At 44.6% G+C, this 20,666-nt stretch overlaps 3 protein-coding genes across 7 annotated transcripts in view; 2 read left to right on the top strand and 1 right to left on the bottom strand.

Moving 5' to 3' along the window:
- Positions 1-602: 602 nt before the first annotated feature.
- DPH7 (diphthamide biosynthesis 7) lies at positions 603-13,742 on the top strand. Of its 2 annotated transcripts, none has more exons than XM_035101796.3 (10): positions 603-796; positions 1,898-2,060; positions 3,697-3,836; positions 5,311-5,398; positions 5,921-6,012; positions 6,634-6,797; positions 7,068-7,140; positions 7,277-7,342; positions 8,007-8,179; positions 9,722-13,742. In XM_035101796.3, exons 2-10 carry the CDS (start codon positions 1,920-1,922, stop codon positions 10,162-10,164), a joined length of 1,380 nt encoding a protein of 459 aa, XP_034957687.3. In that variant the 5' UTR covers positions 603-796; positions 1,898-1,919; the 3' UTR covers positions 10,165-13,742. The 2 variants fall into 2 exon arrangements, with proteins under 2 accessions (XP_034957687.3, XP_088520972.1); XM_088664846.1 differs by having other exon boundaries at positions 785-865.
- On the bottom strand, positions 12,619-13,628 carry MRPL41 (mitochondrial ribosomal protein L41). The gene has a single exon (XM_035101795.3). The coding sequence runs from the start codon at positions 13,626-13,628 to the stop codon at positions 13,221-13,223; it is 408 nt and encodes a 135-aa protein (XP_034957686.1). The 3' UTR covers positions 12,619-13,220.
- A 381-nt stretch (positions 13,743-14,123) lies between the features above and the next one.
- Positions 14,124-20,666, top strand: part of PNPLA7 (patatin like domain 7, lysophospholipase) — a 107,388-nt gene continuing 100,845 nt past the window's right edge. For 2 of the 4 annotated variants that reach the window (XM_060270401.2, XM_088664845.1), the window contains exons 1-2: positions 14,129-14,294; positions 20,104-20,191. In XM_060270401.2, coding sequence (XP_060126384.2) covers positions 14,259-14,294; positions 20,104-20,191 — 124 coding nt within the window. In that variant the 5' untranslated portion in view covers positions 14,129-14,258. Of the gene's footprint in view, positions 14,295-17,939; positions 18,012-20,103; positions 20,192-20,666 lie in introns of all 4 variants that reach the window. The other 2 variants (XM_060270399.2, XM_060270400.2) reach the window with 2 other exon arrangements.

Below are 20,666 nucleotides of genomic sequence, written 5' to 3' on the forward strand. Positions count from 1 at the left end.
TGGCAGTGCTCCAGGTCCACATCATACCCATTTCCCACATTTGCTTAGTACTTGATCGCTTCGGGCGGGCAGCGCCATCACTCGGGGAACTCCCTGCCTTTTGAGATCAGGCAACCCGTTCGCTCTTCCCTTTTCTTCAGCGCCTCCCTGTTGAGGCAGTACCGTCCCCAGTCTCTTAAAAAGTTGGCGCGAGTTTTTTTTTTAACGTGTTGCACTGTTGTACTTTGTAACTGCGTTAACTAGGATTGTGAATTTTTCCTCGATTTCCTCTGCCGTTACAACTTCTTGCAAACCGTTTTGAGGGATTATTTTTGTGTGTAAAAAACAAAAAAAACACGACAACATAATCAGGTGGTACATTCAATTTTATTAAACAAACAACAAAACAAATAAAAAGAATTGTTTTAAAAATTGAAACCCGCCCTAGGGACCTTAGGGTTAAGGACGGATAATAATAATAATAACGATGATGATGATGTGGTGACGACGATGGTGGAGAGAAAGGCGGCCCAAGTAGCCGGGCGAGTGAGCCCTCCCCACAATGGCCACCTTCCTAGACCGAGGGAGAGGAGGAGGAGACTCTTCAGGTCGTCTCAGGCCTGGAGAGGAGGAGGGAAAGGCCGAGGGGGCGGCAGCGAGCGAGCGATCGTCCTGGCCCGGCCTCGCCTTCCCTTCCCCGCCGCCGCCTCGCCTCATCTCATTCACTCCCCTCAGAGGCGGGGAGAAGATTGTGGGGTAGCTGCCGCGTTTCCGCTTCGCCTCCGTCGGGAATCGGGACGGCCGTTGGGGGCCTGAGGTGGGGCGTGCTGTGGTGCTGAAGGGGAGGCTGAGAGGGGCTTCTTCACCCTCGACCCACGGATAGCCTGTGTGTTTTTGTGTGTGAGGGAGAAACGGGGTGGGGGCGGAGGATTAAGAGACGGGCCACCCCCCCCCCGCACACCTTATGTGGGGCTTTCTTGATGTCTAGTCATGTGCGGGGTGTGTGTATGTATGTGTGTTACAGTTTTTGTTTGTTGTGTATTTTTGTGGTTTAATATTGCAAAAGCGCCCTGTGTTCATCGGATGAAGGGCAGTCTAGAAATGTCATAAGTAAAAATAAAATTGTGCGGGGATCTGCCGCGTGAGGAGTGCGTTGAAAGAAAAGGAGCTTTAACGTCTCTCGTGGATTTCAGGGTGACTGAAGTAGTTGTGTCTCCTTGTGTGTGAAGGATTAAGGAGTGTGTGTGTGTGTGTGTGTGTGTCCCATTATCCATGGGGCTTTATTTATTCATAGCATAGGGTTCTGCTGTGCTAGGGTGGATTAGGAGAGGGACTTTGCAAGCCCTCGTGGATTTGAGGACGATTGTCAAGTAGTTTGTGTGTGTGTGTGGGGATTAATTAGGGGACCCCCCTTCCAAACACAACTTCCCCACCCACAATATTTCAAGCTTCTTTATGCCCAACAGATGGGGGTGTGCTGTGTTGAGGTAGGTTAAAATAGGGAGATTGTAAATCCTCATGTCCTCCAGGAGATGGCTTTGAGGGTGACAGCGAGGTAGTTTGTGGGGTGGGGGAGTGTTAATTTTCTTTTTTCTTTTTTGAGGGGGGTAAGGAGTGTTCAGAAGGGGACAGAGCCTCCTTCCAAGTGCCTCTTCTCCCAAACATACTCATGAACTTCACAGTTGCCCTCAATCTATTTTCTGCAGGGTGTGGAAGAGACATAGGTGTGTGTGGGGGGGGCTCCCTCTTTTAACCTGTTGCTGTTGGGGATAGAATGAGTTAAAAAGTGGGACTTCTCCCAACCACCTGGAGATAGATTATATGGAATTAAGTGTGAAGTTGATGCATTATGTGTGTGTCTTAATTCAGAATGTCAGCGTTGCTGATTCTGCTTTTCTTGTGCTTCCCTTCCTTCCAGACCAGGATGAGTGTCCACTAATATGGCTCTGCAGTGTAAGATTCAGACCTTGCAGGTGGTTGACACAGAATACAGTGCTGATGCTGTAGAGTGGTGCCCTGTGGAGGGCTGGCACAGCATCCTGGCATGTGGCACCTACCAACTCAAGAAACCTGACAGCAATGTGAGTGGGACTTCTTTCTGGTGTTGCCTATGCAGTGAAAAGAGCTCCAGCAGTTTCAGGTTAACAGTTCCTTGAGGCATATTTTGGGGGGTTTGTTAAGGTGCTTTGATGTTAAGGCTTAGGATGGATTGTCTATAACTTGTTTTCTCATTCTTCCCACTTTTGGCTCATCTACCTCAACACCATGCAGGATGAAAAGCTGATTTTGTTTGCATACAGCAGTACTGTATTGGGGAAACTTTGGCTCTACTGCTGAACTACAGATTCCAGCAGCCCTAGCAAGTGTGGGATGATGGGAACTGCAGTTCCAGCAACATTTGGTGGGCCAGATATTTCCTATGCCCAGGATACTGTCCTTCTGATTCAAAACTTGCTTGAGTCAAAACCCCATTTATATTTCTTCATTTATAATCCAACACTACTAAATAGTCCAACAAGAACATCAGATACTACAGTATTAAACAAACTTACCTGCTGCTGCATTGTTTTAAACAGGATCCAACTAGATAAAATACTGTAATGTTGAAGATAACCAACCTTTCAAAACACATTAAGATTGTAGCTTAAGGCTTTCCCCAAAAAACCTGAGGCTTTTTATTGGGATTAATAGGAGATGAGATTGCAAAAGGAGATCAAAAATTATTTATGTATGCTACAACTTTATTAGCCGCAAAATGGAAAATATAGGAGTTACCGACTTTTGAGGAGTGGCAGACGAAGATGATTGACTATGCAGAGTTAGCAAAGTTGACCTGTGGGATCTGAAACCAGGGAGAGACAAAGTTCCAAAAGGATTGGAGTAAATTTGTGGACTATATGGAGAAGAACTGTAGAAGTTTAAAGACACTTGCAGGATTGAAATAAATCCTACGAATTGGTTTTAATTAGTTGAACTAAAAGAAACTGTGAGATAAAAGTGGGAAAGAAAACCGAATGATGGGAGGGAGGGAAGTCAAAGCTCGGTGGAGCAAAATGAACCAAAATAGGGGAATAGAAGATAAAATGTAAAAATCTATGTTTTTTTTTGTTGTTGTTGTTATTTGTTGTTTTTGTTGTTGTTTGATGTTGTTTATTTGGAAATTTAATAAAAATTATCTTAAAAAAGATTGTAGCTTAAGGTGCTCTTAAGCAAACCATTCTTCTTTCATCCCCTCTTGAATAAGAGTATATGTGATATTGAAGTTTCTGTTACAGGGATTAATGAGATAATATTGAGATAATGTACAAGAAAAGACTTGAACGCTGTAGATATGCTAAGTTTTAATCATTTTGACAGGAAGTGTATAGCAGTAGTAGTTTTTATTCAGGCCAGAATAAAATCGGTTTTCCATCTCAGTTGGTTTTCCATCTCTTGGCTTGTGCCAAATACCAGTAACTCCCAAATGTGTTTAAGTGAGCTGTTCACCTCTCGTTCCCATCTGGGTGTGACAGTGGCTTATGCCTTCTTTAGCAGAGGTAACAAGAGCAATGGGGCAAACTTCCTGAGGGGATGGATGCACAGGAATCTCTTATGTTCTCTAGCTGTGCAGTTGATGGGCAGTTCAGGGACAGCATGCTGTTGAATGTGGGAGAGAGGAAGAGGTGGGGTGAGGCAATGTCTCAAAGTGATAGCTTTTGATTTTGCTTTTCATTTCAGCCTGGTGAGAGCCCTGAAGGGAACAATGAGCCCCATGTGCGCCTGGGCCGCCTCTACCTGTATTACTTCGGAGAACAAATTTTCACACCACTGACTGAGATCCAAAGGCTGGAAATGGCTGCCCTGCTGGACATTAAATGGTAATGCCGGAGATAGAGGTCTAGACCAGCACCTAAGCAGTTCTTCCACATGTTGTTTGGTAGCATTTGCAATGAGTTTTTTTCCCTTGGAGGGGAGGGGAAGTGACAACTTTCCACTGAGGGCACAATACCCTTTCACCAACACTGGATTTGTGGCTCGCTGAGCCACCATTGAAGAAAGTGTTGGATGTGGACTGAAGGCTTGTTTTTCCCATAGACTCTAGCTTATGGCTTTGGTCATGTCATCCTGGTTTGGTTCCCCATCTATAAAATGGGAAGAGCAGTGTCCAACCTTGCAATATCATGAAGGCAAGCCTGTGGCTAAATCAAAGTACCCCTTTCTATTGAACCCGTGTCACCACTACACAGTGCTTTTTTTAAAAAAAGAAAAAGGTGCCAGTATTCACCATAAAGTAAGTGCCACACTTTTAACATTGGGGGGGGGAAGGTGCCAGTACTGCATACCCTTGAGTACCCTCAGGGGAGAAAAGCACTGCTGCTACACCTTAAAAGTGATGCAGATCAGTGGTCTTTTTCAGCCTATTTGCTCAGTATTATATCTACTGAGCTCAGGACATGAAAAATTACCACAATCCAATACAACTGATCATAAATACTAAATTACAATATGAAAATTATATAGGCAGGTTACAAAAATTAAAATAAGTACGATTCGTAATAAAACAGGAGGAACAAGAAGCTAGACTAAAAAATTAAAAAATTAAATGTATTACTGTATTTTTCCATATATAAGATGAAGCAATCCCCCCCAAAAAAAGCTTAACAACTGGGCAATCTGCCCCCATTTCCTCAGTTTTGAGTCCCCCCAAATAGGAGTCATCTTATACATGGGGGTGGTGTGGTGTGGTGTTATACACGGTATATACGATATTGACCTGAATATAAGCCATACTTTCCCCCCCAAATTTCGACCATGAAAAGTTAAAGTGCGGCTTAAATTTGCGACCTTACAAAAATTGGCTTTTACTATATCACTGCTGAAACAGACATATGGTAAAATGGAACATAAATGTTTTATTGCTGATTTGCAAGCTTGAGACTGTTGTGCAATTAATTCTAATGTCATTCATTGCTTTCCCCGTATTTTACAGTGCAGTATTGATTTAATATTTGTATTTATGGTGCTAAGAACAGATGTTTAACCCACTTGTGGGTCCTCTCTAGTACCCATAGGATTTTCTTCTACATTTGCCATTCACGGGTGTGAGTGCCTGCGGAATTTTAAGGGAGCGGCTTATATTTGGGTATTGTCTTTTTTTCTTTTTTTTCTTTGAATTTTAAAGGTGCGGGTTATATTTGTGTGCAGTTTATATTTGGGCCAATACGGTAGATCTTTTATTGTACTGCATTTGAAATGGAGTTCTTAAACACATGTTAATATTTCTTTTCTAAAGAGAGGGCCCAGGGACTTACTCTTTTGAGGTATGGTAATTATTATTCATTCCTCTTCAAGGTGCCACGTTCCCATTGCAGAACATCCTGTTCTGGGCACTGCAAATGCTAAGGGAGCAGTGGAACTCTCCCGCTTAACAGGAAGTGAGGTAAGTGAACCGGAATTGAGATTCATGGTTAGGGTGTGGGCCATAGCTATGCAAAGCGGTTCCTTTTGTAGATGGGAGTAGGATGTAGCTCTGTGTAGTCATTCCACTTCAGCCTGAGTGTATTTTCATGTTAGGAAAGGTAATACAATTGAGGGTACTGAATTTATGTTGCAAGCATTGAATAACTGGGCATTGTATAAGCACAAGATTATTGAGGACAAAGGGACAGTAAAGAGGGAGAAGCAAGGGACAAATAGAAATGTATTGTTATTATTTATTTAAACAAAATACAAGGGTAGTTGAAACTACTGCAAAAACCTTGGACGTGAAGGCTGGCATGTGAATAGGGCTTGAGAGAACAGTCTCTTGGTCACAGTGACTGAAATTGTACACATGCTCTGAATTGCCTGAAGAAACTTAATCTGCAGTGGGGTCCAGCTGTATTTTCTTAATTGAGTGTTGGATCTGATGCTCCTCCTTGGGCCTGTCTGGCCTTAATCAGTTTTCTTTTCCCTTCAGTAGAAGAGCTGCAAGCTGGAACCATTGTGCAGCGCTGACCTGGGAGCCGAATGCCTTGCCTTATCTCTTGATTGGTCCACAGGACGGGAGCAGCGGTGAGCAGAGGCCAGTTAGTTAGACATTGGCCCAGTGCTAGCATTGCTGTGTTTTAAAAGTTGAACAAAATCCCTGCTGTGGGAGGACTGCCTGACAGCTGTGTCTAATGGGAGTCTGCATAAGTTTGTGCCTTGAGTTTGCCTTTCCATGCTCGGTTTTGGGGCTTTGTAAGGGATCCATACCCAGTTACTGAGGGCATATGTATTTCTAGTCCTCTACTCCCTTCAGCCTATTTTCTGCCCACGCTGAGCAGAGCAAGGCCTTGCACTTCTCAGAGTGCATTGCCCCATTGCCTTTATCTTATGAATCAGGAGCCTTTATAGCTGCTTGCATTTCTGCTTGGGCTGTGGGTACCTTGGGAAAGGCACAGCTGTTTGCCTCACCCCTTATCCAGCTTGCAGATGTTAGAATACCCTGTTTTCCCCCACAGCGCCTCATAGTGTAAACATTATCAGGGTTTTAAACTGAGTACTCTGAAATACAATCCAGTTCTCTTCTTTTAGTGATGGTTGTTACAGTTTCTGTGGAAGATTTGAAAAAGATTGGGCTTGTGTACAGGAAATTCCCCCTCCTGCTAAAGATTAACCTGTCCTTTCTATTTTGCACTATTTCCCTTGTAGTGGCTGCCCACTGCAGTTGATCAGCAGTGATTCAAAAGGGAGGCTGAACTTGCTGTCCATTGATGAATCTGCCTCCCTCCACATATTGGAACAGTGGAAGGCACATGACTTTGAGGCCTGGATTGCTGCATTTGACTACTGGAACACATCTATTGTATATTCAGGTCTGCATCCCATGGCGGTAAATGAAATATGGGAAGTGCTTAGATTTTTCTCTAATGCTCACCAAACCACTATTGCTGGCAATAATGTGGGGTGATTTTTATGCTTCATGTGCATTAGCAGTAAGGCTTGAGCTGGGAAACAAAACATTTCCTGCCTTTGGAGGTTTATCTTCTAGCCTTGTGGAGTGGCTCTGTGTCACAGGAAAAAGGTGTCTCATCTCCAGCTATTTATACCGTCATGCAGCTTGATCAGTTATCTCTTTGTTTCAGGTGGAGATGATTGCAAGCTACGGGGATGGGACATCCGGAGCAGCCCGAGGTCTCCCATCTTCACTAGTGAGAGGTAAACAGTAGCCTGCCAGATGAGAGTGCATTGCTCATCTCTCCTCACTGTTTGGGTAGTTGTCTCAAGCACATTCAAACTGGTGCATTTGATTAAGGTTCTTCCTGCCTAACCTTTGACTTGCATTCTGTGATAGGCATTCAATGGGAGTCTGCAGTATTCAGAGCCATCCACTCCGTGAGGATCTGCTGGCCACAGGCAGGTGAGTTTCCTTGAGAGATATCTTGCTATGTACATTTGCCTTGATTAGCCAGGGGTGTCTTACCCATAGAGGCTAGTGGCGTGAGTTGCCAGGATGCCAAGTTCTGGAGGGCGTCAGGGAAGAGGCAGAGGCTGGACGCAGCGCCTCCCAGCATCAACTTGCTGCCCTTGCCCGCCTCTACCATGCCGCGCCAAAGCAGCGCCGCACCCGGAGCCCCCGTCTGCTGTGGCCACCACAGCACAAAGCCGTGTCCAGCCTCCACCTCTTCCCCACTGGAGGAACCGCCCTCCAGCTGCTGCCCACCTCCTCCAGCCCCACCAGCAGTGCCGTCCTCCCTAAAAACAGGTTGACAAATCTGGAAATGGGGGCGGGGCGGAGGGAGCTTTGCACCATGGCGCCGGATATGCTTAAGACGGCCCTGGGGTTAGCGATAGATGAGTGAGCCAATGGTTGTTTATGCATGTCTGTGCTAGGGACTGTGGCAACTTATGGATGGGACCCTGGGTGCCTGATAAAGAGCATAGCTTAGTTCTAGCTTGGCCTTTGTCTTTATTGATAGCCCTGCAACAGTTAAGTAAGGGTTAGCTAGGAATCTGAAGTCCTCTATTGTTCCCTTGAAAAACTCCCTCTTATGGTTTTCTGAGGCCTGTTTTTGTTTCTCTAGCTACGATGAACATGTCATCCTGTGGGATACCCGGAATATGAAGCAGCCACTGGCGGACACCCATGTGCAGGGTGGAGTTTGGAGGTTAAAGTGGCATCCAACACAGGAGCACTTACTGCTGGCAGCCTGCATGCACAATGGCTTCAAAATCCTCAACTGCCAAGGCTGTATGGGTGAGTGCTTTGATTTCTTTTTTTGCCCATGTTGTTGTTGTTTAGTCGTTTAGTCGTGTCCGACTCTTCGTGACCCCATGGACCATAGCACGCCAGGCACTCCTGTCTTGCACTGCCTCCCGCAGTTTGGTCAAACTCATGTTCGCAGCTTCGAGAACACTGTCCAACCATCTCGTCCTCTGTCGTCCCCTTCTCCTAGTGCCCTCCATCTTTCCCAACATCAAGGTCTTTTCCAAAGATTCTTCTCTTCTCATGAGGTGGCCAAAGTATTGGAGCCTCAGCTTCACGATCTGTCCTTCCAGGGAGCACTCAGGGCTGATTTCCTGAAGAATGGATAGGTTTGATCTTCTTGCAGTCCACGGGACTCTCAAGAGTCTCCTCCAGCACCATAATTCAAAAGCATCAATTCTTCGGCGATCAGCCTTCTTTATGGTCCAGCTCTCACTTCCATACATCACTACTGGGAAAACCATAGCTTTAACTATACGGACCTTTGTCGGCAAGGTGATGTCTCTGCTTTTTAAGATGCTGTCTAGGTTTGTCATTGCTTTTCTCCCAAGAAGCAGGCGTCTTTTAATTTCGTGACTGCTGTCACCATCTGCAGTGATCAAGGAGCCCAAGAAGGTGAAATCTCTCACTGCCTCCATTTCTTCCCCTTCTATTTGCCAGGAGGTGATGGGACCAGTGGCCATGATCTTGGTTTTTTTGATGTTGAGCTTCAGACCATATTTTGCGCTCTCCTCTTTCACCCTCATTAAAAGGTTCTTTAATTCCTCCTCACTTTCTGCCATCAAGGTTGTGTCATCTGCATATCTGAGGTTGTTGATATTTTTTGCCCATAGGAACACATTAATTAAATTTCAATGCATTCCTATGGGAAACCGCGATTTGCAAGACGAATTTTTCGCAAAATGAATTTGCCTTGCGAGTCACCATCAGATCGCAAGACGCATTCGTCTTGCGAAAAATTTGTCTTGCAGGGCATTCGTCTTGCGAGGTACCACTGTATATGAAACATTCTTATTCTGTTTGGCTACCAACACTCCTAACTTCATCTTGCTGATGAGATCAAATGCTTAAATAGTACTCCCAAGGAGCTGGTTTGGTGTTGATCCGTGCTGTTTGCTTGGAGATGCTTGAAAAGGAAAATGCAAATAGGTTGAAAAGAGGATGTCATTTATACATTCTACCTGAGAATAGAAAGCTGGCAAGAATACCATTTCATAAAAGCATGATTTATTTTTCCTTAATCAGTGGAAGGTAATATGCAGTAGCCATTAAGTTGTTCCTCCTGCCCAGCAGCAAGAAGAGATGAAAAGTTTAATTCCTGCTAAAACAGTAATTCAGAGATAGATTATTGCCTATTTTATTTAATGTTTGACTCATAATGTAAGCTCTTAAGAGCACTGTGGTAAACTGGAGTAAAAGCTTATTTAATAAAATTTAAAATTGAATATGGCTACCATTGTTGAAAACGGTGATTATTTATGCAACTTAATTGTCATCTAACATGCACCTGTCCTTTTCTTTTTTGTCCAACAGTGGAGAACAAAGAGGAATGCACTGTTCTTTCATCTTATATCTTGCATAATTCCCTGGCTTATGGAGCTGATTGGTCAAGGCTTTCTCTGAGCGACCCCTTGGAGCTATCTGCAGTGATGCCTGTAGTTCCTATGGAGCAAGAAGCAAGGCGAGTGGATCTCAAAGTCCAGAACCTGAAGATAGTTTATGAATCCCCTACGGCCACCTTTGATGTGGTGTTGGAGGAAGAGGATCAAACCCCTGGCTTGCCGATCCAACCAGAAAGTAGCTTTGACCTGCTCGGACCACATACTGATGAAAAAGATTCAGAAACCAAAGCACACAGTGAAACTGACTTGGTCAAAGTCAAAAAAGAGACCAGCCTTTTAGCAACATGTTCTTTTTATGACAGTGTCCTACATGTTTGGAAATGGGAGGCTAGTCAGACTGCCACTTTGTCCTGAACATTGTGTGCTAATTAATTGTATGCCTGCCTTTTTCAGTAGCAGGCCTTTTTAGTACTAGGGTTTGAAAGACAGATATAGATTTTTGGTAGGAAGGCCCTGATGGAGTTCCTATCACCTCTTCTATATCAGATTTCCAGCTTTATTCCTGGGAGTCTATCGCTCTGAGAGCTTTGAAGACTCCTCAGACACTTCAGGGATGTGTTCTCTCCCTTCTCCATCCATTTTAATCTTTGCTGCAGAAATAAGATTATTACACTGATGAAGTTCTTATTCCACTGTATATTTTACAGACAGCAGTTCTTCTTAGTTTGGGGTTAAAGTAGGGTTTCCATATTTCAGAAAGTGAGAAATCAAACAGAAAAGTTGCTGAGCTTTCTTCGGGCCAAAGTTGTTGAGCTACTTTTAATGAAATTGCCAAAAACAACACTGCCAACTTGGGTTGCCATGCGTCTGATTTTCCTGTGCGTTTAAGCGATTTCCACCTGGACACTGTTTCCGATAGCCAATTACCGTCTATGTCCGGGAAGTTCTGGATGTATGGCAACCCTAGTTAAGGTCTCTCTCCCTATGTGATCAAGGAGATCTGAGGATGAGCAAAAAAAGTTATGCTACCAGCTATTCTCTCCTATTTTTCCAGTGAAGTAAACTTGACTTGCTATCTATTATGCAGCAAGGAAAGCTATTCCATACTACTTTGTCCCTCTTGGGGTAAACACATCCAGGCTACTTTTCTCTCGACACCAGCTGAAAATAAGTGGCAGCCTGTGTGTGTCTCTTATTTTGCCTCATTGTTCAATAGCCATCTAAATTGAGAACTCTTCTCAGTTAGGAACTTGAGGAGGGAGGGGATATGCTAAAATACAGAGCAGCACTTGTTTCATGCTTCTATTGTCTACCTCCCCCTCACAGGAAAGGCAAAGTATCACTCTGGCTTTATGCTTCAGGTTTTGTTGAATATGTTACTGGGAACACATAAGCTAAGGAGAAAATGGATGCAAGTTACTTGTGCATTTCCATATCACAGAAGTGAACAACACCAGCAACAATCAGTGCTAAGAGTGGGGGTACTTGCCTAAAACCCTGAAATGGCCCTTGCAAGTTCCTCAATGCTGCATAAACTCACGCTGCAGGACAGACTTGTAGTTTGAGACACTACAATGTAGGGTATTTGTGTATAAATACGCACATCAGTATTGTAAACAAAATCCTCTTTAATTAAATATTTTTGATCTTTTTAAAATAAAGAGTGATGTCTTTTGTTGGTTACAACCTTCCAGTTGTTCATTTTTTTTTTAGTCTTTGGGTGTAGGACCCAAGTTACTGTGGGTGTTGGGGATATGTTTGTATTGTTGCTTGCCACCACACGTCTTAGGAGGAGTCAAATTAATGCTATAATTTTTATTTTATACATTTACATCTTGCCTTTATCCCATTATAAAACCCAAGGTGGCATACTTATTTCTACTCCTTCAGGCCCTCACCAAAGTCTTGTGTGTTTTCAGACAATGTCTCATGTGAGGCATTAACCTGCAAACTAGTTCCTTGCTGCTGCAGAAGCACTCGCCCTTTCCTCCCTAACTAATGGAGCAATGCTATTAGTGTAAGGCTTGTATGTTCCTCAATGAACCAATGGTGTAGCTGGCATTACTGCAACTGTAGTGGGCATCCGTTTTGATACCACGTTTTAAAAAAATGAATAGCTTTTTTGCAGTTCTCCACTTAATTCTAATTTACATTCAACAGTCTACTTACTATAAGATAGCTCTGGTATTTTAACTGTAAATGATAATCAACTATATTTGGTGATGCCAATGCTTCCACATTAAAAATAAGTCCTCCCATAACAGTAATAATGGACTCACAAGAATTATTTTCAGGAACATTGCTTCTAGAGCAGGATTATCCCATTGCTACGTAGATTGTATCACTTCAATCAATTCAGTGGTCAGGAAAACATATCTTGAAGGGCTTTCCTGAATAAGCAGCTTACCTAGTTGAAAGTTTATTGCCTGCTATGTAGCAAAACAAAGGTTTAGGGACCCAGGTGGCGCTGTGGTTAAACCACTGAGCCTAGGGCTTGCTGATCAGAAGGTCGGCGGTTCGAATCCCTGTGACGGGGTGAGCTCCCGTTGCTTGGTCCCAGCTCCTGCCAACCTAGCAGTTCGAAAGCACGTCAAAATGCAAGTAGATAAATAGGAACCGCTACAGCGGGAAGGTAAACGACGTTTCCATGTGCTGCTCTGGTTTGCCAGAAGCGGCTTTGTCATGTTGGCCACATGACCTGAAAGCTATACGCCGGCTCCCTCGGCCAATAATGCGAGGTGAGCGCGCAACCCCAGAGTCGGTCACGACTGGACCTAATGGTCAGGGGTCCCTTTACCTTTATGTAGCAAAACAAAGGTTTAGAGCCTCAAAGCCATTTTGTGCTGAGAAAAAGAATGAGCCTCCACATTTTATAAACTCTTTATTTAAACAAAAAGATGATCAGTGTTTGCTGCCTGCTTCCTCAGCCTCTTTAATCCATGATAGGAGGCCTAGATTCACAAGCTATACATGCCAATTTCCAAACAATCCAGTAAAATTGTTCCACTGAGTAGCATTTCCAAAAACATAACACAAATGCAAACAAAAACCACCAACACTTGGGACTTGCATAAATTCTTCCTGCTCTGCTTGCATGACTGCGTCCACAAGATTTGGTATGTGTATGATGTATCCCTTACAGTCTTCTAACACAGCAGCTGGCAAAATTGATGTGCTCCTCTGGCTTTCTACATTCCTTGCTTGCTCGCCCAGACCTCTGAGATGACTCTTGAGATTTTCATCAATGAAAAGAAGGCAGGAACTTCTTGAAGATACCCCAGAGTTTCCACTTAGCTCCAATCCTTTGGTGTCTTGCTGATTTTTTAAGAGCTGAAATGTTTTGCGAAGAGTGAATACGTCAAGTGTTTTTTTTTAAACTTTTCTTAAATTTTTTGTTGCTTAATAAATGTGTGGAAGTTCTCCCCTCCTCCTCTCTCCACACCAGCTTTCCTTCCACTTGCAACGCCGTCCTAGCGCACGAAGTTTTTTGGGAAGAGCTGAAAGAGTTTGCCTTCTTGGGTCGGCTCGAAGCCGTACTTCTCCAGCTGCTGCAGGCTGAAGGTACCGGCCTTGACGTCCTTCTCGATCTTGGAGGCGACCGTCTGTTGGAAAAGGGCGCGGGCCGTGAGGGGCTGCTCGCTGCCGGCGGGGGCCCGGTAGGAAACGTAAGGCCTCAGCTTGAAGCCGCTCAGGTCCGGCACCACCAGGCGCGGCACCCTCTCTGGCACCAGCTTAAACTTCCGGTTGCACGTTAGGAAGCCTAAGCGCTGCGAGCCGCGGCCCTTGTAGAAAGTCCGCGGGCCCCGCTTGCTCGTCCAGGCGGCCGTGCGGTCAGCGCCGCGCACCAGGCCCCGCGTCACTTCGCTCAACAGCCCCATGGATAGATAGGCGGGTGCTTGCTAAGGGGAATGAAAGGACCTGAGCCTCGTTGATCTCTGGCCTACTTTACCTCACAGCACTACTCCCCCTTCTCTCAGGCACACATCAATGCCGCTTGTTCTCATTGGCTAATAAGCACATAGCCAATCATTGTCTTCCATATTTTCATTTCACCAATTAGGGGATTGGAGGGGGAGGTCCAATTCTCTGGCAGATTATTGGAGGGGAGGCTCGGGACCAATCAGAGTCAAAATTTACTTAAAAGGGTCTCGGCCTGGAGGTTTCTAGGAGGGAGGGGACGCACAAGGATTATAACTTTAAGGATGATCGCTATTTTGATTGGCCAACGTGACTGCTCTACTTGGGCTGATGGGAAATGTAGTCCAAAAAAGTCGCACAAGCTTGGGAAAGGTAACTGTAGTACGGAACCTAGACGGAAATGACGTTAAAACCCACAAACGGAAGTAACCCCTCCTGACCTCCCCTGTGAACTTTGCCCCTTGACACCGCCTCCGCCCTCAGGGCTCTCTCCTCAGGGAAAAGAACCGTTAGCGCCTCCTCCCCCTCCCCCCCACCTTTCCATACTCCCCTCCCCGGAGGCTGCCTTGGCTGCCTGTGGAGACCCGGCCATGGAGAGCGATGACATCTGCTCCTCCCCTCCGCAGGTACGTGGCCCCCTCCCTCAGCGCGGCGCCCTTGTACGGGCTACATTTACCTCCCCGGGCTTCCCCCTCCCCTCTGCACCCGCGCGGCTTTAAAGGGCTCCCTTGAGAGAGCGGAGGAGGGCAGCCGTCGTCGAGTTTGTGGTGGTTGTTATTTAGGAGCGTGGGACCGGGGAAAATCTGCGTTCAAATCCTCACTCAGCCGTAGCCGCTCAATTGGGCGTCCTTTGGCCAGTCGTTCTCTTTTAGCCTACCTCACAGGGTTGTTGTGGGGATAAAGTGTGCGTGTGTTTGTTGGCTGAAAGGTGAGGGGAGATCACTAGTTATGGAAGTTACTTTGTTGTTGCTTTATTTATATCCTGCTTATTTCACAAGATTTGTTTGTAGTAAAATGAATAAGGCAATATTATTATCAGTAAAAACATTTAAAATGACTGTTTAAAAGCATTGAAAAGATAATTGAAAACCATGATAAGTTAAAAGGCAGATATCATTCCCTTCCTTTCAATGAGTCCACAGTGACAGACACACCAGCCTATTATATAAACAATTAAACAATATAAAAAAGTTAAACCATTCTTTGAACTAGTGATGTTTGGGTTGCTATGAATAACATCATTCAGTATCATTCAGCCATAGGCATTTTTGCATATGTTTTAAACTCCTCCTGAAAGTTAGTTACAAGGGAGATAGAAGCACCTCACCAGAGAGGGCATTCCACAAATGGGGAACTGCCACAGAGAAGGCCCTGCTATGGATCAATGCCAACCAGGCAGTCCCCAGTGGCTGTATAGTACCTATACCTACAACTTATGCTCATTTAACTTGTGCCCATTCAGCTTTACATGTGTGGCAAAAAAATTTTTTAGAAAAGGGCATGGGGTTCTGCGAAAAATGACTTTGGCAATCCCGCCTGTGATTGAACCCAATATACAATTTTGGCTTTAAGCGAGATCGCTGGAACTAACTCCCATGTAAGTTGCAGGCTTACTATACTATTGTATACAGTTTTCAAATTCAGAGGCTGTATGCTGCTTAATGCAAGTTATTGAAGAGAAGCAGGAAAGGAAGTTGCCTTCAGGCAAGCACCCTAACTTGGTGCTATAGAATGTGAGTTATATCCAATATCCTTGGGACCCAGGTGGTGCTGTGGGTTAAGCCACAGAGTCTAGGGCTTGCTGATCAGAAGGTCGGCGGTTCAAATCCCTGCAACGGGGTGAGCTCCCGTTGCTCGGTCCCAGCTCCTGCCAACCTAGCAGTTCGAAAGCACATCAAAGTGCAAGTAGATAAATAGGGACTGCTCCGGCGGGAAGGTAAACGGCGTTTCCGTGTGCTGCTCTGGTTCGCCAGAAGCAGCTTTGTCATGCTGGCCACATGACCCGGAAGCTGTCTGCGGACAAACGCCGGCTCCCTCAGCCTATAGAGCGAGATGAGCGCCGCAACCCCAGAGTCAGACATGACTGGACCTGATGGTCAGGGGCCCCTTTACCTTTACCTGTATCCAATATTGCTTCTGTTCAGAATAGGTTCATTGATTTCCGTGGGTTCACTTTGAGTGGCTAGTTACAACCTTGTTGTTTGTATGCAGAAGGTCTTAGGTTCAATCCTCGGAATTTCCTGTTAGGCTGAGAAGGACTTTGGTCTGAAACCCCAGAGATCTGTTGCCACTTACTGTAGACACTACTGAACTGGGTGGACAGATGGCCTGACCTGGTGTAAGCTTTTCATGCCTCTGTGGACTTTAGATCTGATTCATGATTCTCTTAGGTCCTTAAAGGGTGGATCTATCAACTGCCATTAGCCATGATTGCTAAATAAACCTCCATGTTTCATGATGGTCTAACGTGGAGTAGTTCAACTCAGAGTACTTAATTCTGGGGGCATAAAACTGGGGAGAATATTGCATTGAAGGCATTTGTATGGTCTCTGTTAGAAGGAAGCCAGTGCTCTAGTTGAAATCTGGATCTCATACAGCCAGAAAGTTGTCGCTTCCCATGAAGTTGTTTATTTCTATAACACTGCTTAATATACCAATTCCGTTGCAATTATATCACTTATCCTGAGGCACCCACACTTGGCTGCCCATTCACCATTGTGAGAGCATAGAGAGTAGCCACTGTCTTCGGTTCTCACATTTGAATACTGTCCAGAGGCATTTCTGCTGTCCAGGTGTGCTTAGAGTAGGGAACCTGTGGCTCTCCAGATGTTGTTAAACTCTTAATTCCCACTAGCCCCTATCAGCATGGCCAGTGCTCAGGGATGATGTGGGCAATAGGCCCAACATAATTGGAGGGCCACAGCTTCCCCATCCCTTGCTTATTGGTTCCACTGTTGATATCCCTGTTTTGGTTCTTGCCCCCCGCTTGTTTCCACCTACCTTTCAGATGGTCCTAATCCTTTTGCTCTTGTATTTTAATATGTCAAATGTCCTATGTTTGATCTGTTAGGGACTACTTTTGTTTACACTGAAAATGCTCCCCCTATGCTGTATGAACCTGCTTCTGATGTGTATCACATATGAACCTAAAACTGAAGTTTGCTTTCTAACTGTCCTGGTGTGATGGCCATAATGTCTTGCCATCCAAGAAAGTGGAACTCATAACTTTGGTTACTGATGGTTTGCTTACTCATGTTTTTTCAAACAACTGTACTTGCCCCTTTGGTGCTCTTTGGAACTGTCTTTGAGAATGCCTCTGACTGGCCAATCTCTTACCTGTTTCATATTCCTCTTCAAAACCCACTTCTGTGAAGAATTTGGTATTTACCTGCTAGTTCTCATACTATTCCTTATGCCTGGTGCATGTAACTTCAATATTTGCTTATTCTTCCCTTGTATTCAGTACATGTAACTGGAATAATTGCCTATTCTTCCCTGGTTCAACGCTGCTTCCATCCCCCCCCCTCTGTTGTCTCCTTTGTGTGTCTTTACAGATTTGTAAGCCCTTTAGGGCAGGGACCTGATATCTCACATTTAATAAAGTGCCATGCACAGAGGTGATATTGTATGATAATAAAACATACAAATGAATGAACCTAATGGTGTGAGTGTGTTTTCTGTGTGTTATCTTTTAGAGCCAACTTACTGCTTGAGGAATATTTGGTTTCTAAATAAACATCCTGGTAAATAAAATCTTGAGGCTTTTCTCCCCCTCCCCTGCTACTTGCTGTTTGCCATCTTTTAGATGAACTTGAAGCTGTTCACGCTGTGTTTAGTACTATACACATTGAGGGTTAGTGTGTATATTTACCATGCAAATTTGTACCAAGTCTTTGGGTGGGTCTAAAATAGCTATTTGGATCTTGTCCCAGGTCTCCATGCTGGAACAGTGACTGTTCTAAACTCCAAGCCGGCTGAGTACCAGCCATCATTAATTTTTTTCATCCTGGCTCCAGCATGAGAGGGGGGACAATATCATTTAAAGCAGATGGTTCCCTTCTCTCCCTCCCTAACACGACATTAAAGCAACTATGAAAGCATTAGCACAGGATCTGATTTTCCAAACTACTTGGATTCTTTTACTTTCAGGGAATGGCTCTAGTTCTCTTTAACTAGAGAGCTCAGCCAACATGTGCTTTGTAAACTCTCATTTAGACACATCTCTGGGGGATGGGGAGCTGTTGCCTTCAATATATGTTCTTGTCCTTTAGGTCAACTCCTCAAGTTTAGACCTAAGAACGCAAGTTCTTCAGTTCGTACAAGATCGAATGCAGACTACTATGGTAACGTTTGAGCCTGTGTGTTTGTTTAATTTGGATGCTTCTGAAAGGCACCAAAGAGCTTAACTGGGTCTTGATCTGGCTTCAGGTTTCTTTTATGCAGTGTCTTGCACTCCCCATTTTTTGTGCCATCTTACGTATTAAGGTAGCTATGTTGCTTTTGTGTCTCCTCAAGTGGTGTAGTGGTGGCTGGTGCCCATTGGAATGGTAGAGCAGAAAGCAAGGAACCCAATAGTAGGTGGAGCCAGAGCCAATGAGACACAGAGCCAACCAATTCTAGTTTTGTCCTTCTCCTCCTGAATTGGTTCTAAAAGCGCAGCACTGAGACTTAGAAGGATGAGATAGCTGACAGGCAGTGCCATCCCCTGGACTGGTTATAAGTAAGAAGGCAGGACACATGAGGGCTGTCTGGGCAGACAGAGGTTCATGAGGCTGTGCCTCATTTGCTCTAATGCAGTGTTCCTCAACCTTGGGCCTCCAGCTGTTTTGGGACTACAACTCCCATCATCCCCAGCCACTGGTCCTGCTAGCTCAGGATGATGGGAGTTGTAGTCCCAAAACAGCTGGAGGCCCAAGGTTGAAGAACACTGCTCTAATGGACCAGCCTTTACTATGGTAACCAAATTAGAAGTTCTTTTGTGGGGAAGCTGAGGAATGTTATAATAACTTGCTCTTTTTTTGTGGCCCACATTGTAACTGGGCTTGGTGGCCAACTCAAAATGATTAAGTCATGACATTCTACCAAGAGGAGGCGTGTGTGCGGCCTCCAAGTTGGGGCTTTCAAAATGTAGCACAGGGTCAGGGACAGCCCTCTGAATCACATTCAGAACTAACCTAAGAAAATTGCTGGATCAGACCAAAGGCCTATCTAGGTCAGGATTCTGTTCTCATGGTGTTCAGATGCCTGTGGGAAGCCCGCAAGCAGCATATGGGTAGCAGTGCCCTCCTGCTGCAGTGTACCCCCAATCATAAATATTTAGAGGCATACTGCTTCTGATCATGGTGGTGACACAACCATCATGGCTAGTAGCCATTGCTAGCCTTATTCTTCATAAATATGTCTAATCATAAGAACATTAGATGAGTCTGCAGCCAGATCAGGCCAGTGGTCTGTCTAGTTCAACATCCTGTTCTTCCAGTGGCCAGCCAGATGCCTGTGGGGAATCCCACAAGCAGGACCTGAGGAAAAGAGCAATCTCCCCTTCTGCAGTTTCTAGCAAATAGTGTTCAGAAGCATACTGTCTCTTATCGTGGAGGCAGAACATACCCATCATGGCTAGCAGCCATTGATAGAATTATCCTCCATGAATTTGTCCAATCCCCTTTTAAAGCTATCCAGGTTTGTGGCCTTTGCCACCTCCCGCAGGAGCACATTTCATAGTTTAATTATACAGTACATTGCACGAAGAAGTACTTTCCTGTATCTGCCCTGAATGTCCTAACATTCATCTTTATTGGATGTCCACAAGTTATAGTGTTATGAAAGGAGAAAAAAATTCTCTGCCCCCTCTTAAAGCTATCTCAAATTGGCATCTTGTGGTTATGAAGGCCATAATTTCACACTGTGTGAAAAAGTGCTTCTTATTTTCTGTCCTGAGTAAACCAACATCCCTGCTCTGCCCTCCAGTTCCAAGGCTGAGGAGGATGGCTGAAACTTGTCACACTCACCAAAGCACAGCAGCACAGTCAATTCTGACAGTCAGTTATGGAATGGTATTTAGAGGGGAACCACAAAACTCAAGATGACAAAACAATAAATAAAGATAGGGTTGTATCCAATAATGGTCTAAGTGTAGCATGTCACTGGCATTTAACCCCCAGAAGGTTGCCCAAAAGGGAATGCAACCCTCTGGATGAAAAATGTTATCCACCATGTTTCAGAAAGACAGATGTGTAAATGACCCTGACATCTCTCTTGATGAAGGATGGTTTAAAAACCACACTTTAAATAAATGGAACAAATAAAATTAGTTGTTTGGTTGACTTTGCCAGCTGCAACAGATGTTTTCCTCCCCAGAAATGTTGTGTTCCTAGTATGGCTTAGGTGGAGAAGAATGTCAATGCCTAAGACTCCTCTTGTCTCTTCTTCCCACAGTTAACTGGAATAATAATTGGTGCAACAGTTGCCCTGCTGCTCATTGGGATCGTTGTGTATTTTGTTTACAGGAAGGTGAAGCAATCAAGTAAGTCTGATCACTTTGGTTGAGAGCCAACGTGCTGTCATAGAATTTGGGTGTTCTTGTGCAGTGTGATCCCATATTAATGCTCAAAAGAGCATGTCAATAAAGCACGGAGCTCCACCACCCACTTGTTGAGTTAGTGTGGGATGGAGCCCAGCTTCTCTTCAGGCCAGAGGAGGTTTCAGTGCTCCCTTCCAGTGCTTTTTATCTATTCAAGATGTGCAGCTAACAAAAACATGCTGTGAATTCTTATATAGGGGTAACATAAAAAAAGCAAACAGTATACTACTTCTTACTTTCTTGTCTTCCTATCTACTCTCCCTTTAAGATCAAAAATAGAGGTGGAGAACTTGTAGCCCTCCAGATGTTGTTGAACTACAACTCCCATCATCCCTGACCATTAGCCATCCTGGCTGGGGCTGCTGGGATGTGGAGTTCATACCTCTGGAGGTAGCATTAAAAACCATCCTATTAGGAG

The sequence above is a fragment of the Zootoca vivipara genome, chromosome Z2, assembly GCF_965207765.1.
Source record: "Zootoca vivipara chromosome Z2, rZooViv2.hap1.1, whole genome shotgun sequence".
Taxonomy (NCBI): domain Eukaryota; kingdom Metazoa; phylum Chordata; class Lepidosauria; order Squamata; family Lacertidae; genus Zootoca; species Zootoca vivipara.

Bases quoted from the DNA above. Each gene is read 5' to 3' on its own strand.
- DPH7 (XM_035101796.3), top strand. From the start codon at position 1,920: ATGGCTCTGCAGTGTAAGATTCAGACCTTGCAGGTGGTTGACACAGAA. The intron at 5,399-5,920 runs GTAAGTGAACCG...TCCCTTCAGTAG, and splicing joins CCCGCTTAACAGGAAGTGAG to AAGAGCTGCAAGCTGGAACC. The intron at 7,141-7,276 runs GTAAACAGTAGC...ATTCTGTGATAG, and splicing joins CCCATCTTCACTAGTGAGAG to GCATTCAATGGGAGTCTGCA.
- MRPL41 (XM_035101795.3), bottom strand. From the start codon at position 13,628: ATGGGGCTGTTGAGCGAAGTGACGCGGGGCCTGGTGCGCGGCGCTGAC.